General features: G+C 35.6%; 3 protein-coding genes across 8 annotated transcripts; all 3 read left to right on the top strand.

Moving 5' to 3' along the window:
• The first annotated feature begins 201 nt into the window (after nt 1–201).
• LOC116135582 (phospholipase D zeta 1) lies at nt 202–9,780 on the top strand. 2 transcript variants are annotated; one of them, XM_031421292.1, is made up of 20 exons: nt 202–622; nt 1,069–1,170; nt 1,295–1,410; nt 1,505–1,646; nt 2,346–2,516; nt 2,781–2,954; nt 3,722–3,964; nt 4,066–4,182; nt 4,736–4,875; nt 4,991–5,140; nt 5,726–5,882; nt 5,970–6,479; nt 7,120–7,230; nt 7,520–7,666; nt 7,747–7,944; nt 8,135–8,236; nt 8,719–8,850; nt 9,012–9,077; nt 9,201–9,262; nt 9,345–9,780. In XM_031421292.1, the coding sequence occupies exons 1-20, from the start codon at nt 380–382 to the stop codon at nt 9,589–9,591; spliced, it is 3,330 nt and encodes a 1,109-aa protein (XP_031277152.1). In that variant the 5' UTR covers nt 202–379; the 3' UTR covers nt 9,592–9,780. The 2 variants fall into 2 exon arrangements, with proteins under 2 accessions (XP_031277152.1, XP_031277153.1); XM_031421293.1 differs by having other exon boundaries at nt 597–622; nt 1,320–1,410.
• A 1,491-nt stretch (nt 9,781–11,271) lies between these two features.
• Nucleotides 11,272–13,503, top strand: LOC116135588 (probable protein phosphatase 2C 34). 3 transcript variants are annotated; one of them, XM_031421302.1, is made up of 6 exons: nt 11,272–11,467; nt 11,571–11,817; nt 11,911–12,210; nt 12,525–12,642; nt 12,748–12,971; nt 13,063–13,503. In XM_031421302.1, exons 2-6 carry the CDS (start codon nt 11,578–11,580, stop codon nt 13,297–13,299), a joined length of 1,119 nt encoding a protein of 372 aa, XP_031277162.1. In that variant the 5' UTR covers nt 11,272–11,467; nt 11,571–11,577; the 3' UTR covers nt 13,300–13,503. The 3 variants fall into 3 exon arrangements, with proteins under 3 accessions (XP_031277162.1, XP_031277161.1, XP_031277163.1); XM_031421301.1 differs by having other exon boundaries at nt 11,560–11,817; XM_031421303.1 differs by having other exon boundaries at nt 11,272–11,472; nt 11,560–11,817.
• Nucleotides 13,504–16,006: 2,503 nt separating this feature from the next.
• LOC116135584 (probable protein phosphatase 2C 34) lies at nt 16,007–18,244 on the top strand. Of its 3 annotated transcripts, none has more exons than XM_031421297.1 (6): nt 16,007–16,214; nt 16,302–16,559; nt 16,653–16,952; nt 17,267–17,384; nt 17,490–17,713; nt 17,805–18,244. In XM_031421297.1, exons 2-6 carry the CDS (start codon nt 16,320–16,322, stop codon nt 18,039–18,041), a joined length of 1,119 nt encoding a protein of 372 aa, XP_031277157.1. In that variant the 5' UTR covers nt 16,007–16,214; nt 16,302–16,319; the 3' UTR covers nt 18,042–18,244. The 3 variants fall into 3 exon arrangements, with proteins under 3 accessions (XP_031277157.1, XP_031277156.1, XP_031277155.1); XM_031421296.1 differs by having other exon boundaries at nt 16,007–16,209; nt 16,313–16,559; nt 17,805–18,243; XM_031421295.1 differs by having other exon boundaries at nt 16,007–16,209; nt 17,805–18,243.
• The last annotated feature ends 284 nt before the right edge of the window (nt 18,245–18,528 follow it).

Below are 18,528 nucleotides of genomic sequence, written 5' to 3'. Positions count from 1 at the left end.
TAGAAGTCCATTATCATCACCATCTAATCTAATACAATTTCATTAAATAATGATTGGCATTAATTCAACATGCCCCGTTTCTCGATTTCCGGACTATCCACAACCCATTAAATAAAAATTCAATTCGATCAGGTTCTTGTCCAGTACTTTTCGTCGGTACTAGTTTTTAACTTTTTTTTATTATTATTATTCCAAAAGCAAAAACAAATTACGCTTCTTTCTTTCATTTCCTTCTCGATAGTTGGATCGAAACGGACCCACAAAATACAAATGATCAATCACTATTCGTATTTAATCATAAAAATTATCTGATTTTGTTTCAAAGCTTTTTACAGTTAGGATCAAAACAGAATTCAATCCAAACCCCGAAGAAAAAGAGATGGCGTCAGAGCAGTTGATGTCCGATGGTGGGCCCCGCTACGTTCAAATGCGATCAGAGCCGCCCACGACCACCATGGCGGTCTCGTCTTTTTTTACGTCGTTCGGTTCGGGTCCCGAACCCGAGTCGTCTCGCATTTTCGATGAGTTGCCTGAGTCCACCATCGTTTCGGTTTCTAGACCCGACGCCGCAGATATCAGCCCCATGCTTTTATCTTACACAATTGAATTTCAATACAAACAGGCGAGAATACGATCTCTTTCTGTAATTGATATTTTTGACTTTGAATTATGAAGAACGCGTCGTGAATTTAATTTGAATTATTGTCTTACTCTGATTGGATTTTGTTTTGATGATGAGAAACCATAGAAAATGAAAATTTGAATAATGTTACAGAGTTTTCACTTTGTGTGTTTACGAATAAGCGTGAAAGCTTATCTGTTGCGAGGAAATATTAAAATATTTTTCATCTTGGATTTTAATGCATTCTACTTCTGTTCTCCGTTTTAGAAAGTTTCTGTTTTTTTTTTTTTTTTTTTTTTAATATTTTGAATGTTAGTCTCATTAACACTGTCTTTGATTGAACGTTGAATGTTTTACTGCTTCTATTGATTGTTAGATGCATTCTTATGTCGTTTGGCAGTGTAAGTATTTGTTGACGGGAATGATTTTGTGTTTTTATTCACCAGTTCAAATGGAAGCTAGTAAAGAAAGCTTCACATGTATTTTATTTGCACTTTGCGTTGAAGAAACGTGTTTTTTTTGAGGAGATTCAGGAGAAGCAAGAGCAGGTGTGTGTGAATACAGTGCTCTGCCTTTGTTTTTGCAAGTATGAACTTTCATGTTTTGTTTTGAATTTGTTTTTGTTTGGGAAAATTTGGGGTTTGATGTGGTTTTTGGAAAATTATATTAAAGGTTAAAGAATGGCTTCAAAATCTAGGAATAGGCGATCACATGGCAGAAGTACAAGATGATGATGAAGGTGATGATGATACTATCCATGTTCATAATGATGAAATTGCTAAGAACAGGTGACTACTACCACGTGTTCTGACCGGTTCTGATGGACATTAAACATATTCTTTGACATTTGTTATAGTTTTGAAAGTGGGGTTTTTTGTTCAGAGATGTTCCATCAAGCGCTGCGCTGCCAGTCATTCGGCCAGCTTTAGGAAGACAGCATTCAATGTCGGACAGAGCAAAAGTTGCAATGCAACAATACTTGAATCACTTTCTGGGAAATATAGATATTGTTAACTCCCGAGAGGTATGCTTTGGTGCTTTATCTTAATTTACGGTACAATTCTTTGAAACTTTGGGTAATTCTCATAGTATTTACATCTCTGCAATCAATTGTCTTTTTTAGTTATGTATGTGTTCATGAGTGTTGGTTCATATGGTTTTTCTTTCTGTTGCACCATTGTCTCTTGTATTGCCAAATGTATATGTGAGTTTCAACCTTTCTGGTTGTTATGAGCTCTACTATGCTGGGATCAGCCTCTCACTTTGATTCACTCCACTTGTCAATAACTCCCTGGCATTTCCCACTTGTTATCTGTGAGTTGTCCATAAATTATAAAATCTGGCATCATCTGCCTTTTTCTTTTAATGCAACTACTAGTTTTTCGAAAGTTATGCTTTGTAAACTTGTTAGTAACATCGTTTTTCATGGTTGAATTTTTACTCAATTGATTAATTATGTGTGCAAATGATTTTTTGTGTCATGTAAAGCAATGATGAAGTACATGCAGTTGTGCTTTAACCTTTACTTCTTGTGCACCTTTTGAATACACTTGGTCAATGACTCTGAAGGATTCAGGGCCAGAGTTCTTAAAATTGAGTGGCTCCGATTTAGTTTTAGAATACTAATGCACCGTTAGTCACTATGTGCTATAAATACGAATCTTTTGTGCACCTCACTTTCCTATTGCACCATCTTTTTCTCAACATGGAATTTCATATGTAGGTTTGCAAGTTTTTGGAGGTTTCAAAGTTGTCATTTTCACCAGAGTATGGCCCTAAGCTGAAAGAAGATTATGTAATGGTTAAGCATCTTCCAAAAATTTTAAAAAATGATGATTCAAGAAAATGCAACTGCTGTCCTTGGTTTAATTGTTGTAATGACAATTGGCAAAAGGTAACGAACTTTCGTACTTGAAGTTATGGATATGCTATTCAAGGCTATATATATGAGAGATTTAGTTTTTTCTTTTTTAATTTATTTCATTCGTGCTGTTATTTGCTATTAAAATGAGTGCTTTCATTTGAAAATTTGCGTAATTATTAAGAATTTGGGCACATGGATTAAAACTTGATATGGAAAATAGGCTATACTTCATTCAGTTTCCTTTTTGAGTGTACTTTTCTTACTTTGCCTTGTTGTTTGCCTTCTGTTGTACAGGTGTGGGCTGTACTAAAACCTGGATTCTTGGCCTTTCTGGGAGATCCTTTCGATACCCAACCTATAGATATAATTGTTTTCGATGTGCTACCATCCTCTGATGGGAATGGTGACGGTCGAGTATCATTAGCAACAGAAATTAAGGACCGTAATCCTCTACGTCATACATTTAAGGTAAGCAGCACTCAGGCTGTTTATATTCTGAAATTTACATTATTTTAGCTTATATTTTGCTTTGATTGATAGGTTATTATTCAATTTTACCTTCTGCCTTAACCTTTAAAATTAAAGTAATAATTTTTTATTATAATTGATTTTTATGTGTAGCCGAACATGGCTATTTCTAGTCAATGAATCTGCTGATTACATGTGATGAAGAGACATCCTAGAAGCCTAAAATTTAAAAACATAATGCCTATCGACTGATATAGGGCACTCTGTATCATAAGCATTTTGTTTTCAGGCATGACGAAGTGGACTTCTTTCTAACTATTTTTTGGTCAGACTTACCTCATGAGTGATCTCTTTATAAAGTTACTCTGTTCATTAAGGAATTGCTGGAGAAAACACTGAATGAAGCAACTGATGGGAAAATGTAATTCTTAAGAGTTCTCCTACTTTAAAATTAAGGCTGAGCAGAGCCAAATTCAGTGGAAGTCTTTAGGTCTAGTTGGTGTCCAATTTTCATTTCCAGAAATACTGCCATACCTAAACTTTTAGATTGACACTTGAAATATATGGGTTAACTGTTTTGTCCCTAATATGTAAGTTCTATTGATTCTTTTTCTTGTAATTATTTAAAGTCTTTTGGACCTGCATTCTTCTGTGTACTTTTAGGATCGACAAAAAGTCTTAACAAATTAATTGGCTGGTGAAATTTATATGTTTTGAACAAATCCTGAGAAAATTTATCTCTAACGAGTAACTGAAAACTTTAAAAGGTGACTTGTGGAAACCGGAGCATAAGTTTGAGAAGCAAGAATAGTGCTAAAGTTAAAGATTGGGTTGCTGCAATTAATGACGCTGGCCTCAGGCCTCCAGAGGGCTGGTGTCATCCTCATCGCTTTGGCTCTTATGCTCCTCCTAGGGGTTTGACTGATGATGGAAGTCAGGCTCAATGGTTTGTAGATGGTAGAGCAGCCTTTGAAGCTATTGCTTCATCAATTGAGGATGCTAAATCAGAGGTTAGTCCCTTTCCCATTTCCACGGCACAGAAATTTATGGTAGTCCACATATAATAACTATATCATGGTTTAAGCATCTGATGATCTTAAGTTTCTTGCAGATTTTTATTTGTGGCTGGTGGCTGTGCCCAGAATTGTATATGCGGCGTCCTTTTCATGTTAATGCTTCTTCACGGCTTGATGCTTTGTTGGAAGACAAAGCAAAGAAAGGGGTTCAGGTATTCATTTGTGATAATGTTTTAATGTCATTACTTTATCTAGATTGATAAAGTGACCATTTGCAATACGTTTTTTTAATTCTATACTCTTTACCTGATAGGCCAAATGGTGTGGTTTGACTGTGATTTGTGAATCATTTCTATCGAGATGAATTCTTTGGCTCTTTCTGTCACAGTATTCTATTGGTGCTACCATTGTCTTGAACCTTTTGGAGGAATTATGACCATTATAGGCTGTATATGATGCTTGTGGCATCAGATCGTGCAAATAGCGTACTAGTGTTCAACCAAATATAACTACTATTTATTTCTACCATCTCACTGTTTTTCCTATCAGAACCTTTCATTATAGGTGTACTTGTAGCATGTTGATTGCATACCATCTACACTGCACATCTTGGCTGTACGATTAATTTTACATATTATTTTTTCTTGATATGTAGTTCTTTTGTGCTTTAATGCTGGTCAGATCTTGATTCAAATTTTTTATGTTTTAGCTTGGTGGCATTTCATTTGAATGAGCAGTAACAGTAATATTATCTTATGACTACAGATCTATATTCTTCTCTACAAAGAGGTTGCTCTTGCTTTGAAAATAAACAGTGTGTATAGCAAGAGAAAGCTTTTAAACATTCATGAGAATGTGAGGGTACTGCGTTATCCGGACCACTTCTCTACTGGTGTTTACCTATGGTATGGATCACTTGAAAACCATTATAGAGTATTTTCAGATGTAAATACTTTATCCCATTTTTTGCATTATACTGGATTATTTCTGTTTCTGATTTCCATGTTTGATTACATATAGGTCCCACCATGAAAAACTTGTCATTGTTGATTACCAGATTTGCTTTATTGGAGGACTGGACTTATGCTTTGGTCGTTATGACACATTTGAACACAAAGTGGGTGATAATCCTCCTCTGGTATGGCCTGGAAAGGACTATTATAACCCAAGGTATGTTCTCCTTTGTGCAAACATTCTACTTCTAGAATGTTTGCTAGCTTTTGTTTGAGAATTGCTTAGAAAATATCAAAGCTCTAGTCTCTGTGGTTACTGTTGAACTTGTATTCCTTGTAATTAGTCCGTATTTGTTTATAGAATTCTGTATCCTTGAAGTTGTACCTTCTGGATGGTGAAATTTTCTGGAATACAACTTCTTCTGATGCTTTCCTTTAGTGGTCAAAGTGAACTAGATGCTCATGTTTTAATTATATTTTGGTAGTAAAAACTTGCTTCTGCAGTAAATAACTAGTAGTTGGAAGTTTTGAAGTTTATATGGAGAGAACTTCTACAACAGTTTGCCAACTACCATTTGGTTGGACATGCTATGGTAGGGATTAAAAGACACGTGTTTACAATATGTTGGGACCTAACATTTCAAGGGTGCCAATGACCAGTTGGTTTGGTCTGAGTTCTTCTATTGCTTTGAGAAGGAAGTTTGGTTATGATTTTAAGTTGGTTGGAAGATGGAATGGTGTTTAGTTGATATATATATATATATACACACATATATTGTTAAAGTCAATTCCATTTTGTCAGGGAATCTGAACCCAATTCATGGGAAGATACAATGAAGGATGAACTGGATCGTGGAAAATACCCTCGCATGCCTTGGCATGATGTCCATTGTGCCCTGTGGGGACCACCTTGTCGTGATGTGGCTAGGCACTTTGTTCAGCGCTGGAATTATGCTAAGGTACGTGTTTTTATTTAATTAATATGGTTCTTTTGTGGAATTTATTGTAATTGGAAATTCTAATACAGGAATGTTTTTTCTTTCCAGAGAAATAAAGCTCCTTATGAGGAAACAATTCCACTACTTATGCCTCAACACCAGATGGTTATTCCACATTACATGGGAAGAAGCAGAGAAGTGGAGATAGAACGTAAGAATGGTGAAGACAATACTAAAGGAATGAAAAGACAGGATTCCTTTTCCTCTAGGTCATCTTTTCAAGACATTCCACTGCTCCTACCTCAAGATTCGGGCGGGTTGGATGGTTCTCATGGAGGCCCAAAATCCAATGGGATGGATATTAATACAACCAAAAGTGTTTCTTTCCGCTACCAGAAAGCCAAAATTGAACCGGTAATTACAGATACACCAATGAAAGGCTTTGTAGATGACTATGACTCCTCCCCCCCGCCTTTGAAAATACCTTTAGATGTAATGACACAGACAAGCAATAAAACTTCAGATTCAGAGTGGTGGGAAAAGCAAGAACGTGGTGATCAAGGTGGTTCCATGGATGAAACAGGACAAGTAGGTCCACGTACTTCGTGCCGTTGTCAGGTTTGTTTTAAATCATGTGGTATCTAAAGCTTTCTCATTCTCGGCTAAATATAAATAATCTACTCTCATTTTTACTATGATATCATTGAATCTTCTAATTTGATATATGGTTTATTTATTTCAAGCTTTTGTTGTAGTTCACCTTGTTTCCAATTTTATCAAAATTATTAATGCCAATGCTCTAGTATTCTATTGATTAAGGGGTAACATAGTATTTGAAATCTTCGGGACTATTAGAATTTACCTCCATATATAAATTTAGGACCTATATGCTATGGTGGGTGGACAGAAGTGTTGTAGTTGTTGCGTCTCTGGTTTGTCAAATTGGAACAGCTTTGTTCGTGTTTAAGATATGGCTCACTTTGCTATCAACGTTGGTTGAAGTAGACTAGTTTTTTATATCAGGCCTCTGCACCCTTCTAGCCCATTTAGGAATTTCATTTGTGCTAGATGACAATTAATTATTAGTTATGCATAACATAGCTGGAAGAGTTTTCTTGATTGATGTATCTATGTGATCCATTTTTTTTAACATGGCAATTTTATAATTTTCACCACTTACTTGTTTTCCACCCGAATTGTTTGAATTATAAGTAAAATGTTGTATCCTCTGCCATCAATAATGGTCTCTAATTTTCAGATTTTAAGGAGTGTCAGTCAGTGGTCTGCTGGAACAAGCCAAATTGAAGAAAGCATTCACTGTGCTTATTGTTCTCTCATTGAGAAAGCAGAGCACTTTATCTATATAGAGGTATATACTGGACTTAAAAATCTTTTACATGAAAGAAAGTAAAGCAGTTTATCTGTTTTAGCACTTTCTGCATCAATGACTTAAAAGAGTATTGTACTCTTGCTGCAGAGATTTTTGCTTGATAGAGTTTCATATGCAAATTTACTTTTGCCTTATATAATAGATTACAAATTTGGTTTTTTTGGTCTTTAAGAGTAACTGTTCCTTCAACTTGAGGAGGCTTGCAGAATTTCTAATGTATAGTTTCCTTATCCTGACTTTTCTTTAACTTTTGGGCAATCGTTCCCAGAATCAATTTTTTATATCAGGTCTTTCAGGGGATGAAATTATAAGGAATCGTGTTTTAGAAGCATTATACAGGCGTATTATGCGAGCATACAATGATAAGAAGTGCTTCAGGGTTATTATTGTCATACCACTGCTTCCAGGTTTTCAGGTTTTACTCCTTGCATGTGTGTCTTGAAATTTAGAGTTATTTTGATTATATATATTTGTACTGAATCCAAATTGTTGCAGGGTGGTGTTGATGATGGTGGTGCAGCATCTGTGAGAGCCATAATGCATTGGCAGTACCGAACAATTTGCAGAGGACAGAATTCAATACTGCATAACCTTTTTGAACTTCTTGGTCCAAAAACTCATGATTACATTTCTTTCTATGGTCTTAGGTCTTATGGTAGACTATTTGAGGGTGGTCCAGTGGCCACCAGTCAGGTATTTTTTTTCATTTTTGCAATTTATTATATGCATATGTGATCATTTATCTTCCTGAAATATTGGTGAATTCTGTCAGTATTTCTTTACTGGAATCTGGGTGTCATTGTATTCTAATGTTTTAATGGTTGGATTGGCATGAATATAAGAAAGCTAAAGTTTTGTTCCTTTTTTTTTTCTTTTTTGGCAGGTGTATGTGCATAGTAAAATTATGATAATTGATGATTGTGTAGCCTTGATTGGATCAGCTAATATAAATGATAGGAGTTTACTTGGTTCAAGAGATTCTGAGGTATCATTTTATTCTAGATGGGTTATCTTCAGTATGTGATTTCAGACTTTGAGGCCAACATGCATGATTTTGTTAACAAATCATGGTTTCAGCTTCCAGTTTTAACAGCATGCTCTGTATAGAATTTTTTTGGTGACAAAAAAGCATATACATGTGTTTGCCAGGTCCAGCAAATCTGGTGTAAAAAATTTTCAAAGAAAAATGATGACAGATTTTGAAGCTAGTTTTGTTTTTCTGCTGTAGCTAGTTTACCATCCTGATTCAGTACCTAAATATACCTTTTCAAGTAGGGAGTAGGGACTGACTGCTGGGCAGGAAATAACATGGCCCAGCACAGCCCTTGGTTTCAAAGAAAAAATTAAGGAAAAAGGCTACTGTGCCTGACTCTGACAGCATAGCGTTTTTCCTTTCTAGTTCTTTCTTAGTCAATGTGTCCACTTCCTGAAGAAGTTGCCCTTGCTGACGACATGGATTTTTTTCAGATTGCAGTACTTATTGAAGACAAAGAGCTGGTTGATTCATGTATGGGAGGAAAACCATGGAAGGCTGGAAAATTTGCTTTGAGTCTTCGCCTGTCGCTGTGGTCTGAACACCTTGGTCTTCGTGCAAGAGATGTTAGTGACCTCACAGTTTGCTTTTACCTCTAGAACTGTTTACATTTTGCATATCGGAAGCATGCATTAATTTTTTAACGGTGTAACGGGAAAACATATTATCATGATAAAGCATCTCAGGTCTTTCAGCTGATACTGTATTTTTCCCTTTTTTTCCTCAGATAAAACAAATAATCGACCCAGTAATTGATTCAACATACAAAGATGTATGGATTGCAATAGCAAAGGTGAGAACAGAATGAGCGTGTAAACATAAGAGTTATTGACATGACGTTTTTGCTGTGCTTCTCTTGCACTTTGTCTCTGAGTAACAACAACTTACGCTGTGAAGAATGTTATTGATTTGACAGACAAATACGGCTGTCTACCAGGATGTCTTTTCTTGTGTACCCAACGATCTTATACATTCCAGGTATGATACTTATGTGAGTTAGTCCCTTCACTTTTATTTATTGTGCTAATTTATATTTTTCGTCAAATATGTCAACATGCAGAGCTGCATTCAGACAAGACGTTGCCATGTGGAAAGAGAAACTTGGACATAATACCATAGACTTAGGAATAGCTCCTGTGAATCTTGAATCATATGTGAACGGAGATATTAAAAAAACTGATACAATGGAGAGATTACGGTCAGTGCACGGACATCTTGTTTCATATCCTTTGGATTTTATGTGCAAAGAAGATTTAAGACCAGTGTTTAATGAGAGTGAATATTATGCTACTCAAGTTTTTCATTAAGCTGCGGAAGCCTAAGCTTATCTTTTCACAATCGTGGAAAATACCCTTTTTCTTTCCAAAAATTGAATAGAAAACACACACACACATACACGGAGGAAGACAGAGAGGCAGAAAAGAGGCAGGCACTATTTTATGCTTTGCCCTACAGATTTATTGTCGAAGTGGTCATTTTTGTATAAAATACATTAATATATACTGCATTATTTATCTTCCTTGGCAGCAAAAAAATTGGTTAATATTATCTATTTTTCTACAAATTTCTAGAATTTTTTCGGTTTTCTTTTCAGGTTATGATTATTTATTTCGAAGTTTTGGTTAATATTGCCGAATTTGATAAGCATTTTGCTGAGAGTGATTTACTTTTATATAAGAAATTTGCATTTGCGAATCAAGATTATGGTTGGCATCGTGGAAAGGGTATGGGTTACTCTGCCCATTGAAATTTGAGGCCACCTTTCTGGGGAGACAAGGGCCAACCGGCCAAGAGGAGTGGTTCATGAGTCGACCCCTCCAATGTGGACCGCTACAGCAACGCCACCTTCACTAATTGAGGCCCCAAACTACGTCAACTTCTTCAACTCCCACTACAGAATCTTTGGCAGCTCGAAACAAACACACCATACACTTCCATATAAATAAATTCCAGCCCCACCATTTTCCTTCCCCTTTTGTATGGAAGAAGGAATCTGGCCAACTTGTCCAAATCAATACGTACCAACTCTATAATTATTTTATCTTCATCACCGAACACCGTAATCCTCCACCAAATCTAGCTAATGTCCTCACACACACTACATCCAATCCAGACCCAGACCCAGACCCAGACCCAGAATCTAGTATTTGCTTACAGGGTTCCACCATTTTTAGAAGCTGTAAAATCATGCATTGAAAGGGTCACAAATGATTAAAACTTGTTTGACCTTTGAGTTTGATATCTATGGTCCTGTAATCAACTGGCTAATATTTAGCCATGTGTTTGGTTAGCTTTATTAGCAGGCAGAAAAAGATATCTTATCTTCTTGACTATCTATATTTATATATTCATGAATTTGGTTTAGGAACTTAACCACTATACAATCTTTTTCTAATACAATAACCCTTCACAATCATCCTTTAGTTTAACGTTCTTAATTAACTATTCTTGTAGATATACTTTTTTAATTCTCAACCATTTACACCCACGAAAATATATTAATTAATTTCCATGAACTTGTTTGTTAATGTTAAATAATATGAACCATCCCAGGGTGGTCAGTTGAGACAATTGATTAAGAAGTCTTGAGTTCGATTTTTCTCGATTGTGAATATGGATGACCACAACCGAACTTACTTGATCGTTAACTTCATCACTCCAAACGATTAGTTGAGGTGTGCGCACCTTCAGTCACCGTCCAAGTGCGAGCACCCCCAGTCACCAAAAAAGAAAACGTTAAATAATATGTATTTTTTTTTTTTTTTTTTTTACCGACTTAACATAGTTTAATCTAAGTTCCTCTTATTATTTAGTTATTTACTTGTCTTAATCTAAAAGCATGTCTTAAGTTAATGGGCATGACGTTTGCTTGAAATGACCAAAATACCCATTACTATTGGATTATTTGGTAGCCTAACCATAGGTATTATGGTAAATTACATGGTCAACCAACAATTTTTGTAAAGCTATACATTACGTAGGTATATTTGAGCTTGCAAGTTGACGACGACAAACAATGGAGTATAAGCGATACGAAGCTCAATTCTCTCCAATTATCAGCTCTGTTTGCGTCAGATACATCGGATTCTGGCAGTTAAGATCAGACTGCCGATAATTCAGCCGTCAGATTTCAAACAATCAAGTTCTGAGAGGTGCTTTGTAGGAACTTAACAAAGGACAAAGGTTTTGTATGGTTAATCTGACTGCTGTTCTATTATTATTATTATTCATTTCGTTGAATATGGAAAAGGGTGCGTGATTTATATTTAGTATAGTTGAACTGCAGGGACAATATGACTTTTCCATCTCTTCTTGATGGATTGGCGAGGACTGTAACGATCAAAAGAGGTAAAAATTGTAGAAATGATAGTGGGAGAGAAGCTGCAGAAGCCTTGGCAAAAGATGCAAAGAAGAAAGAGTTGATGTTGAGTTCATCTGGTAACATCAAATCCAACAAGTCAAACAACTTTGCCTCAGTTTGCTCGAAGAGAGGTCAAAAGGGAAGTAATCAAGACTCTGCAATTGTGTGGGAGGTACAAGAATATATATATATATATATATATATATATATGAATATGTTATATATAGATTAATGTAGTATTGATTGTTGTACGTTGTTCTTGAAGGAATTTGGATGCCAAGAGGATATGATCTTTTGTGGGATATTCGATGGACATGGTCCATGGGGACATGTTGTTGCCAAAAGGGTGAGGGAATCAGTGCCTTCTTCTTTGTTGTGCAATTGGCAAGAAACCCTAAGTAATTCAACATCTGCTCAACCGATTTTGGATCGAAACCTTCACCAGTTTGATATTTGGAAGCAAACTTTCCTCAAGACTTACGCAGCCATTGACAAGGAGCTCAAGCAGCAGTCTGGGATTGATTCTTTTCGCAGCGGTAGTACAGCTTTAACAATTGTTAAGCAGGTAAATATGCTTGTAACATATTATCAGCACCAGTTTCCTTTTTTGATAGATGATGATAAACGTGTTAATGATTTGATTTTGCATCTTATAGCCTCTTTATTCAAATTTTCTTGTTATTTTCTTACCCTTTGATGGATAACCAAGAGAACTAATCCCACAAATTTGATTCCATTACTGAAATTTAAGACTTTATCTGTCTCTTTAGTCTTTACTATATTTGTTTCCTGGGATCTGGTTGATTTTGGAAGTTTTCAAGCTCAATCAAAAGTGGCCTAATTTTTGTTTTTATTATTTTCTCTGATGTTGATCGTCAGGGCGAAAACCTTGCGGTAGCAAACGTAGGTGATTCTCGGGCTGTGTTAGCAACTCTTTCCGATGATGGAAATTTGGTACCACTTCAGCTGACCATTGACTTCAAGCCAAATTTGCCTGGTTGGTTATCACTCTTAGTAATTTCTGTACACGTTTGCTCTTTATAAAATTATGTGTTTTATTGTCAAGGGTTTGCTGTACTGATGTTGATTTTGCTGGATTCAGAGGAAGCTGAGCGAATAATTCAGTCGAAAGGGCTAGTGTTTTGCCTACATGATGAACCAGGAGTGTACAGGGTGTGGATGCCGAATGGAGAGACTCCAGGACTAGCAATTTCAAGAGCCTTTGGTGATTACTGCGTCAAAGATTTCGGCTTAATTTCTGTGCCTCATGTAACACTAAGAGATATAACTAGAAAAGACCAATTTGTCATCCTGGCAACAGATGGGGTATGCACAATTTCATCTAATATAAAACACTCTAATTAATGGATGAATGAACAAGTCTTCTCTTAATTGATCTCTTTGATTTGTTCTGAAGGTATGGGATGTGATCTCCAACCAAGAAGCTGTGGAAATAGTTTCTTCAACTGGCGAAAGAGAACAATCAGCAAAAAGACTGGTGGAATGTGCTGCTCGTGCATGGAAATATAAGAAACGAGGCATTGCAATGGATGATATCTCTGCTGTTTGTCTCTTCTTTCACGCTTCATCTTCGTCACCTCCACATGTTGACACTTTGAAGCTCTCAAAACAAGCTGCTGCTGTCATGAATTGACCAACAAAAGCAATGGAAATAATATATGAGTTTGTATACATAGAAATACCCATCTGGGATATGAGTGGAATAATGTTAGAACCTATTTTCATTACTTATGAAATTACTACCAAACAAACGTATTTTATGTAATTACTACCAAACAAACGTATCTTATGTATTGGGTTATTTGGGTTGATCGCATATTGTTTTCAATACACTAAATTTAAAAGAAACATTCTTGCAATCTATAATGACCTAATTGAACAATTAAGTACTTAATTTAGCGAATGAGATCTCTTATGAGTAAAGATAGTTGAAATTATTGTTTCTCGCTTCTTAAAGATTGTATGTTTCGATAAAACTTCAATTTATCTCCTTTTGTAGTTGAATGGTAAGTCTTTCGGTAATTAGGATTAGTTATACTTAAAGGTTTTGTTTTGATTCACGGGAGAGGCAATTACCGAGTTTATCCTAAAAATCTTTGATTTGATATTTCATTATTTTGGTTATATTTTCTATTTAATCAAATGTAAATTCTTAATTACTTTTTTAAAATTTAATAATGGGTACATATTCATTGGATAAAGCTATTTGTACAAACTCTCGTACAAAGAGAGTTTGTATAAACTGACGTGACACAACAAATGAGTGTCACGTGACATAAGAGCCCACATGACATTAAGTTATGTGATTCCTAATACCACGTGAGATGTTATATGACGTGTTACGTCAGTTTGTACAAACTTTATTTGTACGAGAGTTTGTACAAATAGGAGGGGGAGTTTATTAAATGGTCATTTCAAGTTAAAATTTAATTAAAAGGCTATATAGTTTGTAAATGTTAACTAAATAGCCTTATTTTTTATTAAGCTTAATTAAACATGATTAGGGTTAATTAGGATTAATAAATAATTGTGTAATCTTTTTAAAAATTATAATATGTCCCCAAAGAGTCGAAATGGTTGCAAACAAACCCAAACACCTTCTTCTTCTTCCTCCCGCCACATTAACGCATTCCTTCGCCATTAACATCTTCTCCAACACAGATCCTCCTCCTTCTCCACCTCCTGACATTTCGTCCAGGTATGTGTATCTCCCCTTTCGATTTTATATTTTGATTTACAAAGATTTAATGATGGATTGAGTTTGGGTTATGATTTTGATTTAGTTGTTTAAGTTGTTGGGTTGTGTTTGATGTAATGGAAGTTGAAAGGAGTGAAATTTGTTGAAATATTTTTTGCATTGTGGGTAGCTGCGGGTGGTAGCACCGATTGTAGGTTGAGATGACTGAAAATGTGTTCTGGATATGATGGATCGCTTAAGCGATCTAGTGTATCGCTTAAGCGATCTAATACGTCTGGTAATGCAGCAGATAGATTGCTTAAGCGATCTGGTGTATCGTTTAAGTTATCTGGTACGTCTGGTAATGCAACAGATAGATTGCTTAAGCGATCTGGTATGTGGCATAAGATCACTTAAGCGATCTACTAAAAGTCTGGTGTATAGCAGCAGATCGCTTAAGCGATCAGTAAATGGCATAAGATCACTTAAACAATCATGGTTATTTATACTGGATCGCTTAAGCGATCCAGTAAATGATATACCAGATCACTTAAGCGATACACCAGATCTGTCAAGTGACTGTGCATATGCTTTTTAAAATATTTCAACCCTTAGTATAGTAGTTAAGAATATTTTTTTCTTGCGTTATAGGTAATTGGCTATTATTAGACATGGGACAAGTCGTTTTGGGTGTTGAATATTTTGATGAGTAGGTGGAGGAAGAAAGCAGCTGGAAGTAGAGAATTTCCTCCACCAAATCTAGCTAATGTCCTCACACACACTACATCCAATCCAGACCCAGACCCAGACCCAGACCCAGAATCTAGTATTTGCTTACAGGGTTCCACCATTTTTAGAAGCTGTAAAATCATGCATTGAAAGGGTCACAAATGATTAAAACTTGTTTGACCTTTGAGTTTGATATCTATGGTCCTGTAATCAACTGGCTAATATTTAGCCATGTGTTTGGTTAGCTTTATTAGCAGGCAGAAAAAGATATCTTATCTTCTTGACTATCTATATTTATATATTCATGAATTTGGTTTAGGAACTTAACCACTATACAATCTTTTTCTAATACAATAACCCTTCACAATCATCCTTTAGTTTAACGTTCTTAATTAACTATTCTTGTAGATATACTTTTTTAATTCTCAACCATTTACACCCACGAAAATATATTAATTAATTTCCATGAACTTGTTTGTTAATGTTAAATAATATGAACCATCCCAGGGTGGTCAGTTGAGACAATTGATTAAGAAGTCTTGAGTTCGATTTTTCTCGATTGTGAATATGGATGACCACAACCGAACTTACTTGATCGTTAACTTCATCACTCCAAACGATTAGTTGAGGTGTGCGCACCTTCAGTCACCGTCCAAGTGCGAGCACCCCCAGTCACCAAAAAAGAAAACGTTAAATAATATGTATTTTTTTTTTTTTTTTTTTTACCGACTTAACATAGTTTATTCTAAGTTCCTCTTATTGTTTAGTTATTTATTTGTCTTAATCTAAAAGCATGTCTTAAGTTGATGGGCATGACGTTTGCTTGAAATGACCAAAATACCCATTATTATTGGATTATTTGGTAGCCTAACCATAGGTATTATGGTAAATTACTTGGTCAACCAACAATTTTTATAAAGCTATACATTACGTAGGTATATTTGAGCTTGCAAGTTGACGACGACAAACAATGGAGTATAAGCGATACGAAGCTCAATTCTCTCCAATTATCAGCTCTGTTTGCGTCAGATACATCGGATTCTGGCAGTTAAGATCAGACTGCCGATAATTCAGCCGTCAGATTTCAAACAATCAAGTTCTGAGAGGTGCTTTGTAGGAACTTAACAAAGGACAAAGGTTTTGTATGGTTAATCTGACTGCTGTTCTATTATTATTATTATTCATTTCGTTGAATATGGAAAAGGGTGCGTGATTTATATTTAGTATAGTTGAACTGCAGGGACAATATGACTTTTCCATCTCTTCTTGATGGATTGGCGAGGACTGTAACGATCAAAAGAGGTAAAAATTGTAGAAATGATAGTGGGAGAGAAGCTGCAGAAGCCTTGGCAAAAGATGCAAAGAAGAAAGAGTTGATGTTGAGTTCATCTGGTAACATCAAATCCAACAAGTCAAACAACTTTGCCTCAGTTTGCTCGAAGAGAGGTCAAAAGGGAAGTAATCAAGACTCTGCAATTGTGTGGGAGGTACAAGAATATATATATATATATATATATATATATATGAATATGTTATATATAGATTAATGTAGTATTGATTGTTGTACGTTGTTCTTGAAGGAATTTGGATGCCAAGAGGATATGATCTTTTGTGGGATATTCGATGGACATGGTCCATGGGGACATGTTGTTGCCAAAAGGGTGAGGGAATCAGTGCCTTCTTCTTTGTTGTGCAATTGGCAAGAAACCCTAAGTAATTCAACATCTGCTCAACCGATTTTGGATCGAAACCTTCACCAGTTTGATATTTGGAAGCAAACTTTCCTCAAGACTTACGCAGCCATTGACAAGGAGCTCAAGCAGCAGTCTGGGATTGATTCTTTTCGCAGCGGTAGTACAGCTTTAACAATTGTTAAGCAGGTAAATATGCTTGTAACATATTATCAGCACCAGTTTCCTTTTTTGATAGATGATGATAAACGTGTTAATGATTTGATTTTGCATCTTATAGCCTCTTTATTCAAATTTTCTTGTTATTTTCTTACCCTTTGATGGATAACCAAGAGAACTAATCCCACAAATTTGATTCCATTACTGAAATTTAAGACTTTATCTGTCTCTTTAGTCTTTACTATATTTGTTTCCTGGGATCTGGTTGATTTTGGAAGTTTTCAAGCTCAATCAAAAGTGGCCTAATTTTTGTTTTTATTATTTTCTCTGATGTTGATCGTCAGGGCGAAAACCTTGCGGTAGCAAACGTAGGTGATTCTCGGGCTGTGTTAGCAACTCTTTCCGATGATGGAAATTTGGTACCACTTCAGCTGACCATTGACTTCAAGCCAAATTTGCCTGGTTGGTTATCACTCTTAGTAATTTCTGTACACGTTTGCTCTTTATAAAATTATGTGTTTTATTGTCAAGGGTTTGCTGTACTGATGTTGATTTTGCTGGATTCAGAGGAAGCTGAGCGAATAATTCAGTCGAAAGGGCTAGTGTTTTGCCTACATGATGAACCAGGAGTGTACAGGGTGTGGATGCCGAATGGAGAGACTCCAGGACTAGCAATTTCAAGAGCCTTTGGTGATTACTGCGTCAAAGATTTCGGCTTAATTTCTGTGCCTCATGTAACACTAAGAGATATAACTAGCAAAGACCAATTTGTCATCCTGGCAACAGATGGGGTATGCACAATTTCATCTAATATAAAACACTCTAATTAATGGATGAATGAACAAGTCTTCTCTTAATTGATCTCTTTGATTTGTTCTGAAGGTATGGGATGTGATCTCCAACCAAGAAGCTGTGGAAATAGTTTCTTCAACTGGCGAAAGAGAACAATCAGCAAAAAGACTGGTGGAATGTGCTGCTCGTGCATGGAAATATAAGAAACGAGGCATTGCAATGGATGATATCTCTGCTGTTTGTCTCTTCTTTCACGCTTCATCTTCGTCACCTCCACATGTTGACACTTTGAAGCTCTCAAAACAAGCTGCTGCTGTCATGAATTGACCAACAAAAGCAATGGAAATAATATATGAGTTTGTATACATAGAAATACCCATCTGGGATATGAGTGGAATAATGTTAGAACCTATTTTCATTACTTATGAAATTACTACCAAACAAACGTATTTTATGTAATTACTACCAAACAAACGTATCTTATGTATTGGGTTATTTGGGTTGATCGCATATTGTTTTCAATACACTAAATTTAAAAGAAACATTCTTGCAATCTATAATGACCTAATTGAACAATTAAGTACTTAATTTAGCGAATGAGATCTCTTATGAGTAAAGATAGTTGAAATTATTGTTTCTCGCTTCTTAAAGATTGTATGTTTCGATAAAACTTCAATTTATCTCCTTTTGTAGTTGAATGGTAAGTCTTTCGGTAATTAGGATTAGTTATACTTAAAGGTTTTGTTTTGATTCACGGGAGAGGCAATTACCGAGTTTATCCTAAAAATCTTTGATTTGATATTTCATTATTTTG

This window comes from Pistacia vera, unplaced genomic scaffold (assembly GCF_008641045.1).
Source record: "Pistacia vera cultivar Batoury unplaced genomic scaffold, PisVer_v2 Contig301, whole genome shotgun sequence".
Taxonomy (NCBI): Eukaryota; Viridiplantae; Streptophyta; class Magnoliopsida; order Sapindales; family Anacardiaceae; genus Pistacia; species Pistacia vera.
The sequence above is the reverse complement of the archived record's forward strand: the minus strand, read 5'-3'. Positions and strand labels throughout refer to the sequence as shown.